Source organism: Myotis lucifugus, unplaced genomic scaffold (genome assembly GCF_000147115.1).
Source record: "Myotis lucifugus unplaced genomic scaffold, Myoluc2.0 scaffold_60, whole genome shotgun sequence".
NCBI classification, from domain to species: Eukaryota; Metazoa; Chordata; class Mammalia; order Chiroptera; family Vespertilionidae; genus Myotis; species Myotis lucifugus.
The window spans coordinates 1282985-1299332 of record NW_005871108.1 but is presented as its reverse complement, the minus strand read 5'-3'; the positions used below and the strand labels follow the sequence as shown (position 1 = coordinate 1299332).

General features: G+C 51.0%; 2 protein-coding genes across 2 annotated transcripts in view; one reads left to right on the top strand and one right to left on the bottom strand.

The window, feature by feature from the left end:
• The window catches only part of SLC52A3 (solute carrier family 52 member 3), an 11773-nt gene extending 2917 nt beyond the window's left edge, over positions 1–8856 (bottom strand). The window contains exons 1-3 of the mRNA XM_006089548.3: positions 8768–8856; positions 7270–7893; positions 1252–1785 (exon numbers count right to left, since the gene is read on the bottom strand). Coding sequence (XP_006089610.1) covers positions 1252–1785; positions 7270–7836 — 1101 coding nt within the window. The 5' untranslated portion in view covers positions 7837–7893; positions 8768–8856. The remainder of the gene's footprint in view (positions 1–1251; positions 1786–7269; positions 7894–8767) is intronic.
• The window catches only part of FAM110A (family with sequence similarity 110 member A), a 129411-nt gene that overhangs the window by 78206 nt on the left and 34857 nt on the right, over positions 1–16348 (top strand). The gene's annotated exons all lie outside the window — the stretch shown is intronic.

The window sequence follows — 16348 nt, the reverse complement described above, 5'->3', positions numbered from 1 at the left end:
GCTGGATGTCTTGCCTGATTCACAGATTTTGTCTATGTAGAGATCAGCAAGTCTCAGGTGTACCAGCTGTGAGCAAGGTTCTGCCCCTTCCTCAGGGACATCCTTCTCTCATGAGATTTTAGGTCCCCTGAGGTCAAATCAGTTTTCTGGCAAAATGGCCGTTTCTCAGGAACTCTCCCGCTCTCATTTTTTCTCCTTCTTGGGCACAAAAATTCAGGTTTTCAAGGTGGAGGTGGGCAGGGCTGGGGAGGTGAGTGTGGCAGGTGGAGGTGGGCAGGGCTGGGGAGGTGGGTGTGGCAGGTGGAGGTGGGCAGGGCTGGGGAGGTGGGTGTGGCAGGTGGGGGTGAGAAGGGCTGGGGAGGTGGGGGTGAGAAGGGCTGGGGAGGTGGGTGTGGCAGGTTGTTGTGAGAAGGGCTGGGGAGGTGAGTGTGGCAGGTGGAGGTGGGCAGGGCTGGGGAGGTGGGTGTGGCAGGTGGGGGTGAGAATGGCTAGGGAGGTGGGTGTGGCAGGTTGTTGTGAGAAGGGCTGGGGAGGTGAGTGTGGCAGGTGGAGGTGGGCAGGGCTGGGGAGGTGGCGGTGTGCAGGTCTGAGGCCAGTGAGGGCATGCAGGGCAGAGGGGTAGATGGGAGGCTATGGGACCTAAGGTTTCCAGACCCCAAGGTGAGCTTTTCTCCCAGGTGGGCCTGAAGCCTTTGCATCAGAACCACTCGAGTTGCTCATTAGCATCTGAAATCCCTGATGCTGTCTAGGCTGACTCAATCTGCATCCCATCAGTCTGTCCCCCATTCTTCAGAGCTGCGGCTGTAAGGAACCAGCCTGGGCTGGAGGCAGGAGGGCAGGGCTGAAATCCTGGCAGTTAAGCAGGGCCTGCCTTTCTCTGAGCCTCAGGGGTCCCATTCGTCAATGGAACCTCACTTCCTGCCTGATCCCTGCTTCTCAGGGGCCAATGGCAGTGATGGCGGACACCCTGGACCTGCCATGTTTCGAGCTTTACAAAATCAGCTCATCTCCTGCTCCCGGCCACCTTGGAGGTAGAACAATTATTATCCCCATTTTTCAGATAGGAATCCCTGAGGCACAGAGGGCTGGAGTGACTTGTCCAGTATCACACAGCTAGTAAGGGGCAGAGCTGGAATTTGAACCCAGGCCATCTGGCTCCAGAAGCCATATTATTAACCACTACACTATTAACCACTATAGCTGACAGTGGGGCCTGGAATTCTGGTTTTTGAACTGAAGTGCATCCCCAACCAGAGCTCCCCGGGGCCAGCAGGCGGCAGACCTGTTCGGCAGGAACATGGAGAGGAAGCAGGCCAGAGGGTTGGCCATGGAGCTGAGGGTGGCGGACAGGTGGTAGGCTACAGGCCCGTAGGACAGGCAGGAGTACGTCTGCACGGAGGGCAGCACGCCGTTGGTGAGTGCGTTCACAAAGGCCACCAGCCCGTAGATGAAGAGCAGGTGGGCTGGGTAGCGGGAGGCCGCTTTCTTCTCCGCGGGCTCCTGGCTCGTACTGCTGTCCGCCGGGCCCGAGGGGCCCAGGTCCTCTTTCAGTGGCCGGATGGAGTAGAGGGTGACCTGGGAGGTGAGGAGGTCTTCTGTGGAGGTCTTACAGCGCCTGGGGTGGCGCTGGAGGAGGAAGAAGGCAAGGAGGGAGCAGGTCATCATGAAGGAGAGCAGCAGGAAGAAGACCAAGGGCGAGAAGTGAGCAGGGAGGTAGCGGCTTTCCAGATGGACCACGGTGGGCGCCGTCCCCGTGAGGCCAGGCACAGGAGTGCTGTCATTTCCCTGGGGAAGACAAAGCAAGGGTTATTGGACCCCTGGGTGATGCTGGGACACAGGGGAAATCATTAATAATGATAATACACAACAAATTTGATGCATTATTATTAACTAGAGGCCCGCTGCACAAAAATTTGTGCACTCGGGGGACATCCCTCAGCCCAGCCTGCCCCCTCTAACAGTCTGGGAGCCCTCACAGGATGTCCTACTGATGTCCCTGTGGGAAGCGGGCCTAACCCGCAGTCTGGCCTCCCTCTGTGGAAGGCAACTGGCTGATCAGGTATACAGTGGGGCCTTGACTTACGAGTGTCCCGACTAACGAGTTTTTCGAGATACGAGCCGTCTCTTGGCCGATTTTTTGCTTTGAGTTGCGAGCTAAAATTTGGGTTACGAGCCAGCTTCAGATACCCCACTGCTAGTGGCGCAGCGAACGTCACAGTGAACGCCACAACATCAGCCCAGCATCACGTGTCTCAAATTGATTTGACATACGAGTAATTTGAGTTACGAGCTCCGTCACGGAACGAATTAAACTCATAAGTCAAGGCCCCACTGTTTAGATACTTTCTGAAGGCAGCACAGACTCCTTCCTTATTTCTTTCCTCTGTGGTTGGAGAATAGGGGACTAAAAGGTGGAGACAGAACTGTGGCCGGGCCTGGTGCTCTTGTAGGCAGCAGAAAGAAGGAGAGGGCTGGGGAAAGTCTAGACACGGTTTTCTTCAATTGTCCTCCCTTCTTCTGGGCCCCTCGCTCTGTTCTTTCCTTGTCGTGGTGGACGCTTGGGCCTTGGACTGACAGGAGCCCAGCGATGGTGGAGTTCAGCCCCCTCACTTCTCAGTTGAACATACAACTGCCTCACATTCCAAGTGGAGCTGTTTTCAAGTGGCTAAAGTGCTGGCAATTCATGCCTCCTGGCCTTTCCCCTCTGGGGTTTCCTCCTTGGGTCAGTTGCAAACTTCACCGAGACACCGAAGCAACTCTGCCCTGGTACTTCTGCACTGGCCCCTGCACTCTTCCTTGAGGTCTCTGGGTCTACATTCTGAGCTCAGGGAGGTCACCCAGAGCCCGTTCCCCTGGACAGGTGGGGCAGGGGGGCTAGCTTGAAGAGCTGGAGGAAGATGGCAGAGTAAGAGTTGGTATGAACCAGCACCTGCTTAGCCAGACTTCCTAAGCTCCCCACCGGGCCCAGGCTGGGCCCCTTCCCCACACCAGGAGAATCCCAGCTGAGGTCCCCTCCCTGCACCCAGCGCTCTCCTCCCTGTTCTACCACTGGGGGAAGGGAGCAGCTCACCTGCTCTGGACGCTACCAACCTGGCAGGCTAAGGCACAGGCGGTGCAGCCTAGGGTGCTGGTGGCTGCGAGCCTTCTCCCCCTCCCTGAAGCTTGGGGCAGGGTTGCAGCAGCTCACAGCCACCCCTGGGCACCATGCATGGAGACACCACTCTCCACTGAGCCACCATCCGCCCAGGCCTGTGGGGGATGGGGTGGCCTCGGGCTCCCACTGGCCCCACTGAAGCCAGACTTGGCTTGGCCGGCCACCCCCGCCGCCCGAGGGCTGCGCATGCCCCACAGGCCTCATCACCCTCATGAATCGCCATGATCTGGCTGTCCCATCCCAGGAAGTGGCCATCCCGATCGCATTGGCTCACTCCCTGGTGCAGTTGGGCCTGCCCAGCAAGCATGTAGTCAGGAGCTGGGCCTCTGAGGGGAAGGAGGAGGGATGTGCAGGCCAGGGCAGAAGTGGGGAACTTGGCGGTGTAAACACAGCCCCCCCCCGACGTCATGCCGGCCCCTCACACTGCATTCCCGAACCCCCGGGTGCCCCTGCCCAGCACTGTGCTCTCGGGCCTGGGGTGGGGATGAGGGACCTGGAGCTGCGGCCTGAAGGCAGCCCTCGCTGGCTTGGAATCGCAGTGGTCGATCAGGGAGGGATGCAGGGTGCCAAATTCCGCCTCTCTCTCTCTCTCTCTCTCTCTCTCTCTCTCTCTCTCTCTCTCAGAGGGCCCCGTGTCCCTGGCGGGTGGGCAAGGCTCAGGCAAAGGCAAGTGATGCCAATCGCCTCACCTGAGACCCTGCCCGCCCCCGGGTCGCACACGGGAGTGGGCCCTGTCCCCCGAGGGCGGGCAGGGCTGAGGCGAAGTGATCAGCGATTGCTTTGCCTGAGCCCCCACCCCCAGGTCACACACGGGGGCCTGGATGGCGGCTCGTGCTGTCCCGCCCTGCCTGCAGTATGCAAATTAGCCACCATCTTTGTTGGTGGTTAATTTGCATATTGCTCTGATCAGCCAATGGTGGGCATAGCAAAGGTACGGTCAATTACCATGTTTGTCTATTATTAGTGTAGATTAGTATGTGATGAATAATATACACATAGCAACGGAAGTCATGATAATCAATGCTCATATTGACCAACTGCTTCCTGGGCACCACACCTCGCATGCAACAGCTGGCGTGCACCTCCTAACAGCCCTGTGCCGTGGGGACCATTACCCCGGTTTACAGGGCACAGAGGTGTCAGAACAGATTCGTCTTACCTGAGGGTCATGGGAGTATGTGGCAAAACCAGTCCACTTGGTTCTTTCTGACTCAGCTCTGCCTCTTGCTACTCTACAGCCCTCCAAGGCTGGCAACTACATATATGTTCAGAGGAGGGCGGGCTGGGGACCAGCCAATGGGAGAGCAGCCCCCTACCCCCCCCCCCCCAACTCACTCTGTGGTGATGTGGCCTGGTGTGGCCAGAGAGATCTCTTTCAAGAACTACCTGCCCGGCCAGTGTGGCTCAGGGGTTGAGCAGTGACCTGTGAACCAGGAGGTCACAGTTCAATTCCAGGTCAGGGCACATGCCTGGGTTGTGGGCTCCATTCCCATAGTGGGGCAGGCAGGAAGCAAATGTTGAATGATTCTCTCACATCATTGATGTTTCTATCTCTCTCTCTCTCTCTCTTGCTCTCTGAAACCAATTAAAAAAAATATATTTTTAAAAAGTGCTACCACCCCTAGCTGGTTTGGCTCAGTGGATAGAGTGTCAGCCTGCAGACTGAATGGTCCTGGGTTCAATTCAGGGTCAAGGACACATGCCCGGGTTGCAGGCTCGATCCTCAGTGGGGGACATGCAGGAAGCAACCGATCAATGATTCTCTCTCATCGTTGATGTTTCTATCTCTTTCTCCCTCTCCCTTCCTCTCTGAAATTATATATATAATATAATATAATATAATATATATATATATATATATATATATATATATATATATATATATAGAGAGAGAGAGAGAGAGAGAGAGAGAGAGAGAGCTATTCTTAGAAAATCCTCCAGGTGGATAAAGATTGAGGTAACCCAGGGAAAGAGCAAAGAAAGGTTGTTGCTACTTCTAATTTTGGCTTTTTAACTGGATTGCTTACCGAGAGTCTGAACAAAATCTTGGCTGGTTAAATGAGACCCTGAACTCTCTTTGGTTCAAAAAGAGAAAGGATAGAAAGAGAAAGGATACTTGCATCCCCAACCTGAATAGCCAATGGGGTGACAATAGCTGGTGCAGACCCTGAATCCGGAGTGGTAGGGAGGGGCACCAGGGGCCGTTCTGTGTGGAAGGGCAGCTGGTTTGGGGGAAGCTGGTGGGAGCCCCAGGAGCAGGGCAGGAGGCCTTTGAATGGGTTCACACAGAGAGAGGGTCTGGGCCTTGGCGTGGCGCGGTCCTGGTGGTGCCTGGTAGGCCCTTGTGGGCCCTTGCTCGGGTATTCCTAGGTGACTAAGAATCTTTGTGGGGTGGCCTGAAGAAAGTTTCTACAGGGATGTAGGGATATCCTATAGCAGTGATGGCGAACCTTTTGAGCTCAGCGTGTCAGCATTTTGAAAAACCCTAACTTAACGCTGGTGCCGTGTCACATATAGAAATTTTTTGATATTTGCAACCATAGTAAAACAAAGACTTATATTTTTGATATTTATTTTATATATTTAAATGCCATTTAACAAAGAAAAATCAACCAAAAAAATGAGTTCGCCTGTCACCTCTGACACGCGTGTCATAGGTTCGCCATCACGGCCCTATAGGGATATTCACTACATTTGGCTCGTCTGAACCTAAAGGCTGGTTTTTCCCAAAAGTCTGTTCAGACTCTATGGATCTCAAAGAAAAACTAAAATTAACATGGGCAACCACACCGCCAAGGCCAACAAGCCCATGACAGCCAGCCTCCCACTGATGCTGAGGTGGCTGAGGTGAGGGGCCTTCGGGACTTACATTAAACGCTGGGGCACCAATGAGGAAAAGCTGGCTGTCAACGAGGCAGAATGAATGGGAAACACATCTAATTGGTCTCTTGAAGCTTCAAAAAGAGGATTTAGATAAATGGATCCACCTGCGATGTTGGTTAGGCGTCAACCCAGTTCTCTGAGGTTAAAAATGGCCGTCCTGGTTCTAAAAGGGGGAAGGTCATTTGGGACGTGTCTCATCAACCGCAGATATAAATTGTAAATGTCTCCGAAAAGAATGGGATCCAGCTGTTCTTTTATAAACTAGTGTGCCTCTATCTGTCTGTTGTAAATGTGAAATAATTTTCTACCTCTGGATGATATTGCTAACATTAACTTAAAGGCAAGCGCTTGTAAGAATCGGGTATTCTAAAATTCTCAGAAATACGGAAACTAAATCAAATGCTTCTCAAGTTCTCATGATCTAAGATTAATTCTTAGTTAATAACAGTTAGTTAAAGTCTATTGGTTTGAGTAGAACATTTTTTTTAGTTATTGATTTTAAATATAATATTTATACAGGGTATCCCCCCAAAATGTACACACTTTAATAGCTGACAGCTCAATTTTGAAAATGAATACACTGACTTCAGAATTATTCAAAGTGTGTGCATACATTTTTTGGGGGCACCCTATATTTTACCTGGGTTTACAAAAATAAATTTATGTTAATAATTGAATTTGATGTCTACGAAATGTGTTTCTAGAATAAAATATCTTCATAAATTTAAGCTAAAGAATGCTAATTGCTTACTTCTTAGTTTTCATTAGAAATTGCGGTTTTAAGGGTTAAAATCTTAGTCTGTGTCGGAATACATCTGCAGTGTTCCAGGGGCTCACTGGAGCACCTCGGAGGTCTGTTTCTATGTTAAATGGCGTGGGAAGTATTGTGAAATAAACAATGAACAAACATCTAGGGTAATTGTGTGGTTAAACAACGCTTGTCAATTAAATAGCCAGGGCCATGGAAAACCCAAGACAGCCTCGTGGTTCTCTATGGCTCCCTACCAATGGGTGTTAACTCAGAAACCAATGGTCCCCACGCTCAGAGTCTCATTTAATTGGTCTGGCTGTGGGGGCCCCAGTAGTGTGTTTCAGTAGCTCTCCCAGGTAAGCTAAGGTGTAGCCAGGTCAAGGGCACGGGGCCACCCAACACTTCGGAAACCCGAGCCCTCCGCGTGCCCTTGCCGTGACCGAATGCTGAGCGCTGCGCCGGCTCTGGGTGGGGTTGGTACCTGTGGGATGCCGGTCTTCCTCACGATGCTAGGGCTTGAGGTGTTGTAAGGTGTCTCGGTGACGTTGACGCAGGTGGTGAGCCCCGAGCCCTGGGCAAGAGCCACCAGGGCAGGCAGGAGGCCGCTGAGTCCTTCACCCACAAAGTAGGTGGTGAGGTAGTGGGTGGACAGCTGGCTCATGAAGGGCAGGAAGGTGACGGAGGAGGTGCAGTCCACCAGGGCCAGGAAGAAGGTGAGGACCATGAAGGTGATGCTGCGGAGACTGCCCAGCACCCAGGAGGTGACATTCCAGAGGAAGGCAAAGAGGGTGCAGGCAATGGTGCCCACACACAGCACGGCGAAGATGACGGGCACCTCGGACACGCAGCCAGGCCGGAAGTGGTGGAGCAGGGTGAAGAGGAGGGGCCCGACGTTGGCCAGCTGGATGATCACCGTGAGGTAGGAGGGCAGGTACCAGCCTTCCGGCAGCTCCGTCACCAGCAGGGGCAGCTCTACCCAGATCCCGTTGATGGCCACCCAGGAGCCCATCCCGAACGTGCAGACAAGCAGGTGTATCAGGAGGGCCATGGTGAGATCTGTCCTGGGTCAGAGGCTGCCACCTCCCAGATCAGCCTGCAGCAGGGCCTACAGAGCAAAAGACCAGGTGAGCAATGTCAGGTTCACTATCTAGCTCAGGGGTGGGGAACGTCCCGCCCACAGGCTGCATGAGGCCCGAGAAATCATTTGGTCTGGCCCTGACAAGGCATTAGGGGTGAGTTCATTAAATGTTTGACCAAATATAGCAGGCACATTTTTAAGTTGATAATTTTGTAGAATGATGTTATAAATAACCAAAGGGCCCTTGGCAGAAAAAAGGTTCCCCACCCCTGGTAGCAAAAGACTGGGCTTTAGGCCCATACTTTTCTCATATCATTCCCTTCATGAACAGTGGGCTTTGTGCTGTTTTTTTCTAAGCAGGAAACATGAACAAATTCCTTTATAACTAACCTTCCAGTAGGAAAGACTTTTTAACCATGACTTGTAAAGCCAGAGATCACCAAAGAAAAGCGTGATACATTCAACTGTGTAAATATCAAAACAGAAAAGCAAACAAGACAAAACCAACAAAAGCCATGGCCAGCTCGCTCAGTTGGCTGGAGCGTCAGCCCATACACCGTCCACCAAAAGGTTGCGGTTGGGCTCCCCACCAGGGCATGTACTTAGGTTGCAGGTTCAGTCCCTGGTCAGGGAGCTCTTTCTCTCTCTTCAGGCAGTAAAAACATACCCTCAGGTGAGGATTAAAACAACAACAAAGTACTCCCTGCAAAAAATGCAACAGCAAGATCAGAAGACTGATGACACCCTGGGGGGAAGGATTTGCAAAAGGCTCGTCTTCCTAATACATAAAGAGTTTTCAGAAAAGTAAGAACAGAGAGACCCAACAGTGAGGTGGGTAAAGGACGGGAAAAGTTCAGAGGAAAAGTACAAGTCAGTCTTAAACATGGGAAAAGACGATCACCTTCACTCATGGGAAATGTCAATTAGCAATGACTCCAAGGTGCCATTTCTCGCCAGGAGATTGTCCCAAAGGTTACCTGCCCCGGACGAAACCATGCCTGCATGAGGTTTCTGTTTCCTGTGGCCTTGTTGGTAACAGCAAAATATAGAAAACTAGAGGCCTGTTGCACGAAAAGATTCATGCACTAGGCCTTCCCTCCCCCTGGCTGCCGGCACCGGTTTTCCTCCCTCCGGCACCCGGGACCCAGGCCTTCGCTCCGGCCGGAGCCGCCTTCAGTCTTCGCTCTGCCCTTTGCGCCTATGTATGCCAATTAACCGTCATCTTTGTTGACAGTTAATTTGCATATCTTTCTGATTAGCCAATGGGAGGTGTAGCGAAGGTACAGTCAATTGCCCTGTTTGTCTATTATTAGATAGGATGACCCAGGTGCCTTGTCAGTAAGGGAGGGGCTACAAAAAGGAACGTTTGAGTTGGAATGCTCCACACCGGCAAAAGGAATGAGGGATGCGGGAGCCCTCCCTGGCTGACAGGGACAGGTTTCAAGGTTATGCTGATAAGGGAACAAAATCGAGGCAGGTAGACAGTGTGCTGCTGCCTTTTGGCTTCAGGATACACGGAGGAAGATATGTTCTCTTTGCTTGTATTTGCACAGAGCAGAACACACAGGAACTACTGGGGTGTTGGTGGCGCCAATACAAACAGATTTCTAGCCCTGGCCGGGTGGCTCAGTCACTTGGAACATCGTCCTGTACATCAAAAGGTTTCGGGTTCGATTGCCAGTCAGGGCACGATTGCCGGTTGTGGGTTCTATCCCTGGTCGGGGTGCGTGAGGGAGGCAATGGATGGGTTTCTCTCTCACATCGATGTTTCTCTCTCCCTTCCTCTCTCTCTCTCAAATCAATAAACATATTCTCAGGTGAGAATTAGAAAGAAAGATTTGTAGACCTTTTTATATCGTGTTGACTATGTAAACAACTAAACATGTAAACATACTATTACAAAGAAGCTTCCTTAACATAGAATTCCAGCCGGGCATTTTCTTGTGACATTATAGAACCCCCGAGCTGGACAGGCCCTCAGAGACCGCCTAACTCTGACCCTCGGGAGGACCATTCTGTCACCTGCTTACCACCTTCCCAGTGAGCTGTGTCACACCTCCTGTGCCCTTCTTCTCCTTGATCTCCCCTCAGTATAAGGGGAATAAATAGAGGAGAGGCCAGAAGCGAGACCCTGGAGCCAGCTGCCTGGGCCTGAACCCAGCTCTGCCACTCACTAGGGTGACTTTGGGCAGGTGACCGCCTCTCAGGACCTCATCTTCCTCCTCTGTAAACAGGACGATGACAGCATCCACGGGATCCTAATATGTTAGAGAGTGGCTGTTGTCTCGGACTGTGCCTGCCACACAGTAAGCACTGGCTGAGGGTCAGCTGCTATCCTTAGGGTGAAATGCCAGGCTTGGGGACATCGTCATTGTTTTCTAATTCACATGAAAATGGACACATGACTATTCAAATTTAAAAGGGAAAATAATTCCCCATGAGGAGCCACATGCAATCGCCAGCGGTCCAGGCACCATCCTGGAGGAGAGACAGGCCGAAGTCCATCCATCCTTTTACAGATGGGACGCAGGGTGGGTCTGCAGGGACGGAGGGGTTCTCCGGAGACCGGAGGTGAGGTGGGTTTGGAGCCAGTCCCCGCCCCACATGACCCTGTGGTGACCCCTGATCCTTTGGTTCTATGCAGTTCACACTGTCAGTTTCACACTGTCAGTCTTTAACTCCTGGTCTCTATTCTTCTAGAACATGCAGGAGTCTCTCTCTCTCTCTCTCTCTCTCTCTCTCTAATCCTCACCTGAGGTTATGTTTTCACTGACAGAGAGAGAGAGAAAATGAGAGAGAGAGAGAAAGAGAGAGAGAGAGCTGTGAGAGGCAGAGATTGGCTGCCTCCCATAGGCTCCCCGACTGGGGATGGACTGGCAACTAGGTATGTGCCCTGACCCGGAATTGGAATCGAACCTGAAACCTTTTGTTACCCGGGACAACGCCCAACCAACTGAGCCCCGGGCCAGGGTGCGGGAGGGTCTCTCGGGGCCTGCCTCCCTCAGGAAAGTCTTGACACCACAGCAAGGTGTCCACACCCAGAATTGACTCTCAGGTCCCCCTCTCCCTTCCTCCTTCCTCCTTCCTCCTGGGAGGAGACCCAATCCACCCTTCTGACTCGCCTCTCCTCCGCCCTGGGAAGCGCTGCAGCAGAATGCAGTCTGACCTGCTTTCAATCGCTTCCGATCCGCCGCCTCCGGTCCGGGCCTTAGCTCAGCCACTTAATAAGCTCTGTCTCTCACCTGTGAAGCTGGCCTAACCGCCCAGGACAGCCTGGCTCTGGGGCACCACAGGGGCCCACGGAGAAGAGCAGCTCCAGGCAATGGCCGCCTGCCCGGCTGCTCCCCTTTGCCTGTGCTGTGCTGAGCCTGGAGCTTTCCTCAGGGCCCCGTCCCCAGGATGCCCAGCCCTGGGCCCCAGGTGCCCTTCGTGTCAGGGTTTCTGGTGTGGACACATCCGGGCACATTTCTGGGGAGACTGAGGGCAGAGAGCTGCTTGGGGATCTGGCTCTGAAGGCAGAAGAGCTTTGCAGATGACCTAGCTCAGGATCTGTAAATTGGTCACCCTTTGGCCATAGCCAGACAGCAGACGTGTTCTTTTGGTTTCCTGTCTGTTATAAACACTTAGCAAGTTGGGAAGTGGCATACAAAACTCAAGATTTCTGGGTCCTTGGAATGTTATGTCAAACCTCACAATAAAAATTGGGGTGGGGGTGAGGTGTATTTTATGTCTTCAGTTTTAAAATGTTCATTTCTCTAGTAATTCATTTTTACTGTAAAAGTAAAAACTCAAGAGTTTGCAACAGATTGGAAATAAAGACTAGAGCTTGCCATGGGGGAATACAAGATGTCTGGTTTGTCGAGAATATTCTGGAAGACCACACCGGGCCTACATGCCCACTGGCAACCACCATTCTTGGCCCTTTTTCACTTAGGGTACTTGCCTGGGCCCCACTTGGCCCCATAGGCCCTGGGACCCCTTATTTCTGAGCCCCCAGGATCCCTCACTAGCTGGGGGCACACTGGGGGCTGGAGTCCAGTCGTGGGCCTCTCTCTCAGTCCCAGACTCCAGGCTCTGCCTCCAGCCACCTTACCGCTCTCTCTCGCAGTAACATTTGGAGCCAGACACCTAGGTTCAAGCCCCAGCTTCAACCCTTCCACGCTGAGCAAAGGCCAGCCTCCCGTGCCTGACACCTCTTCTGCAAAATGGGGAGGCTCCCAGGACCAACATCGGGACTGTAATGACCATGAACTTGCAAAGTGTTAGAATAGTGCCTGACACAGAGTAAGTGCTCAATGAAACGTTAACTGTTCTGATTCCTGTTTTTCATATTTCAGCAAATATATGAATTGCATTTGAAAACAGGCAACTGCCCTGAACACACTTATGGGTACAACACAAGTAATTCCTGGTGGCAAGGTTTTGTCATCACTTCCTCTTTACCAGTCCATTAGGGATGACTAAATGTTGTGTTCAGAGCTCTGAGAGATGAAAGCAGAAAAGCCACAGGGGATTTCTCCAGAGAAAGGTATGAGGAAGAGGTGTATGGGCAGCAGAACTCAAGTGCAACCACTAAGTCTAAGGTGGAGGTGTGCTGGGTAGGTGTGTGTGTGTGTGTGGGGGGGGGGGCAGGGTGTCTCACCCTACCTTGGCCAGGGCAGGTAACTCAATGGCTGCAAAATGGGGGCAGGTCTTCCTGGAGGATCGGTGGAGAGGAGGAGGGAGAGGATCTCTTTCAAAGATCAAGAGCTCTGGGATGTGCGGGCAATCTGGCTGCGACGCCTGTCACCCCATGGATCTCCAAGGCTGATTCAGCTGACCTGGCTGGTGAGGCGGGTGTCCCCATCCTCCCTCACGGGTCCATGTGCATCCCCCCCGGAAGCTGCAGGGTCTCGGGCGAAGAGGACAACCTTCCCTGACAGAGGAGAGGGCCACTCTTTGGTCCTGGACATACGAGGAGCTGCGCCCCCCTTCTGGAACCTCCAAACCAGCTCTCAAAGCCAGGAGCTCTGGTGCCGCATCTCAGCTCCCCACTGTGCTGTCCGAGACCCAGAAGCAGGCCGCGGCTGCCCTCTCCGCCTGAGACCGGACTCGCGTGTAGAGCAGGCAGAATCCCATGGAAAAAAGCTGCCCTGTGCCAACTCGGGCAGAGTTCTGATGACCGACTGTGAAACAGGATGGAAGGAAGAAACAGGTAGAGCATGTGTGGTAGTCCAAGGGGGAGGCTGCCAGATGTTCATTGCCATTCTTTCCTTCTTCCTTAGTTGTTCCTGAGACCAGGATTTTGGTTGGGCAAACAGCCACGGAGCTAAAGGGTTACATTTCCCGGCCTCCCTGGTCGCCAGGGACTATGAGGTGGTCAGGGACTTGAGAACTCTCCTTAGAGAGAAGGGAGTATGCCGTTCTCTTCCGCTATCCTGCTGTCTAGAACTCGGATGTGATGCCAGCACTCCAGCAGCCACGCTGCCCCACGGGGGACGGTGTGGGGCTGGATGGAGACTAGATCTCCCCTGGACTCCGTGGCTGGGAGCCGCCACACCACCCCGCTCTGCCTGCCACTGAATTATTTTGCTTATTTGATGTTGTTTAAGCCGTAAATAAGCTTCTGTTTTGTTTGACACTCTTATTTTATATACAGCAAAACACTGCCTAAGTGTACAGAGAGGTATACTCAAGGTTGTCTATTGACCAATTATAGTAACCAAAATTTAACGAGTGTACTTATCTCCTTAACTACTAATGCCCCAACTAAGAAACTCAGGTCCTGCCCCAACTAGGATTTGATAAAAAACCAAAATCAAACAACATCAGTGATCGAGAGACATCTTACAGAGGCCCCAAAAGATCAGGAGTAAACTTGGGGCAAAGGTCTGTCCCAGCCCTGACAGCAGAAGGTGCTGGATGTTGAGGTGATAAATGCTACGCCTGATCAATAGGAATAAGTAAACAATTAAAGAAGGAGGCGAATGCCCAGGAGCCGGTTACCTTTATCATCCGAGAAGCTATTAAACTGAGAGAGTTCAGCAAGGAGGCGGGTTACACATTTACGAACATGCAGTTTTCCTGCATAGAACCACCTGCAGAAAGCAGGACTTGCTATGGAGTCGCCATTCCGGAAAAGCAGATAAAGCTGGGTTTCTTTCTTACTTAACCCCACACCCTCCAAAAGAAGTCCAGTGCAGATGGATCAAATATTTTTTAAATTAAAAAAAGAATACGGTGGTCCCATTGGGTTCTAATGAGCTAAAAAATTCCTACCGCCTCGTGACGTCACAGTGCAACACGTTCCTCATGTGTTCGTGGCGATGCTGGTGTAACTGAAGCTGGTGTGCGGCCAGCCCAGTGAGAGTACAGCTCACACAAGTGTGCACAGTGCATAATACTTGACAGTGATAATCAACGGCTGTTGCTGGCTTATGCATTTGTATACTATACTTTGTATTATTTTGGAGTGTACTCTTTCTACTTATTAAAACAAAAGCTTTCGGTAAGGCAGTACGCCACGTTACGTCGGGAGCAGCCTCATACATCTTGTTTCCCTCATCTCTTGGTTGCATCATCTTCTCTTGTACGTGAATCAGTTTAGTGAGGTTTTGTACAGTAACAGGCTTGTAGCCTAGGTGTGTAGGTTATATATACCCTCTAGGTTTGTGTAACAATAACATCGCCTAAAGACCCTTCTCAGAATGTCCCTGTTGTTAAGTGGCACATGACTGTAATAAAAATACCCAGAGAACATAGTATAGATAACATATAGATAACAGATTTTGCAAAGGACCTGGGGCAGAAATGAGCCTGGGCCAATACGGCTGGAGTAGGGAGTGAGCTTGATGGGAAGATGGGGGCAGGCAGGAAGGTCAGGAGCCTGGGTTTCATTTATGGGCAATGGGTCCCTTGCACTGAAAGCTCAAATCCCCATGCCCCCGTCCCGGGTGGCAAGGCAGGCCGGCCCCAGAAGCCGCCTGATATGGTAGTAACTCTATCAGTAAGCACTCTGAAAGTCAGTGGCATAAATGCACCAATGAAAAGACAGATTATGAGGGTGAATCAAAAACAAAACCCACTTTAAATATAAAGACACATATAGATTAAAAGTAAATGAATTAAACTGCAGCCTGTTTTGCTCAGAGCATTAGCCCGTGGACTGAAGGGTTCCAGGTTCAATTCCAGTCAAGGGCATGTACCTCAGTTGCTGGCTTGATCCCCAGTCCCTATCAAAGCATGTGCAGGAGGCAACCAATCAATGTGTCTCTCCTTTTCCCTTCACTCTCTCTAAAATTCAATGGAAAAATATCCTTGGGTGAAGATTAACAAAAACAAAGTAAATGGATTAAGTAATATTAAAGAGATTATAAGAAAAATATATTCCAAATTTTGTTAGTTGTATAATGGTTATGTTTAAATTATTAACACCTAAGAAATTGGGTGAAGGGTACATATAATATGCTGTAGTATTTTATAGTTTTTTTTACATGTATGAGATTATTTCAAATTAAAATATTAAAAAATTAAAAATTTAAAATATTAATTGAAATGTGTATGCATTACATGAAAAATCTCCTAATTGCTTCTAGCATAATTTATTAAATTGTGCTAAAATTTACCAGAGTTCAATGAAAAGATATCCTAATTCTAAATGATATAATAGAAAATATATAATAGTGCAGTTATAAGCACTTATCTGAAAATAAAAATTTAAAGAAGTGAATTTAAAGAAGGGATTAGCCAAAGAAAATATATGCACAACCCATGGACACAGACAACAGTATGGTGACGGCCAGAGAGAAGTGGGGAGCAAGAGCTGGGTAGAGGGGGCAAAAGAGGGGAAATAGGGACATCCTATATAATAATAATAAAAGGCTAATATGCACATTGACTGAAGGACAGAATGACTGGTTGCTATGATGTGCACTGGCCACCAGGGGGCAGACGCTCAATGCAGGAGCTGCCCCCTTGTTGGTCAGTGCACTTCCATATGGGGAGTGCCACTCAGCCAGAAGCTGGCTCATGGCTGGCCAGCACAGTGGTGGTGGCAGGAGCCTCTCCCACCTCTGTGGCAGCACTAAGAATGTCCAACTAATGGTTTAGACCTGATCCCTTGGGGGCCTAAGCCTTTAGTTGGACATCCCCCTAGGGCTCCCTGGCTGCCAGAAGGATGTCTGACTGCAAGCTTAGACCTGATCCCCCGGGGAGTGGGCCTAAGTTGACAAGTGGACATCCCCCAAGGGGTCTTGCACTGTGAATGGGCACAGGCCGGGCTGAGGGACCCCCCCAAGTGCACAAATTTTTGTGCACCGGGCCTCTAGTGTGTGTGTGTGTGTGTGTGTGTGTGTGTGTGTGTATATTTCAGAGAGGAAGGGAGAGGGAGAGAGAGATAGAAACATCAATGATGAGAATCATTGATCAGCTGCCTCCTGCACCACCCCACCACTGGGGATTGAGCTCAAAACCTGGGGCATGTGCTCTTGAACCAGGAATCAAA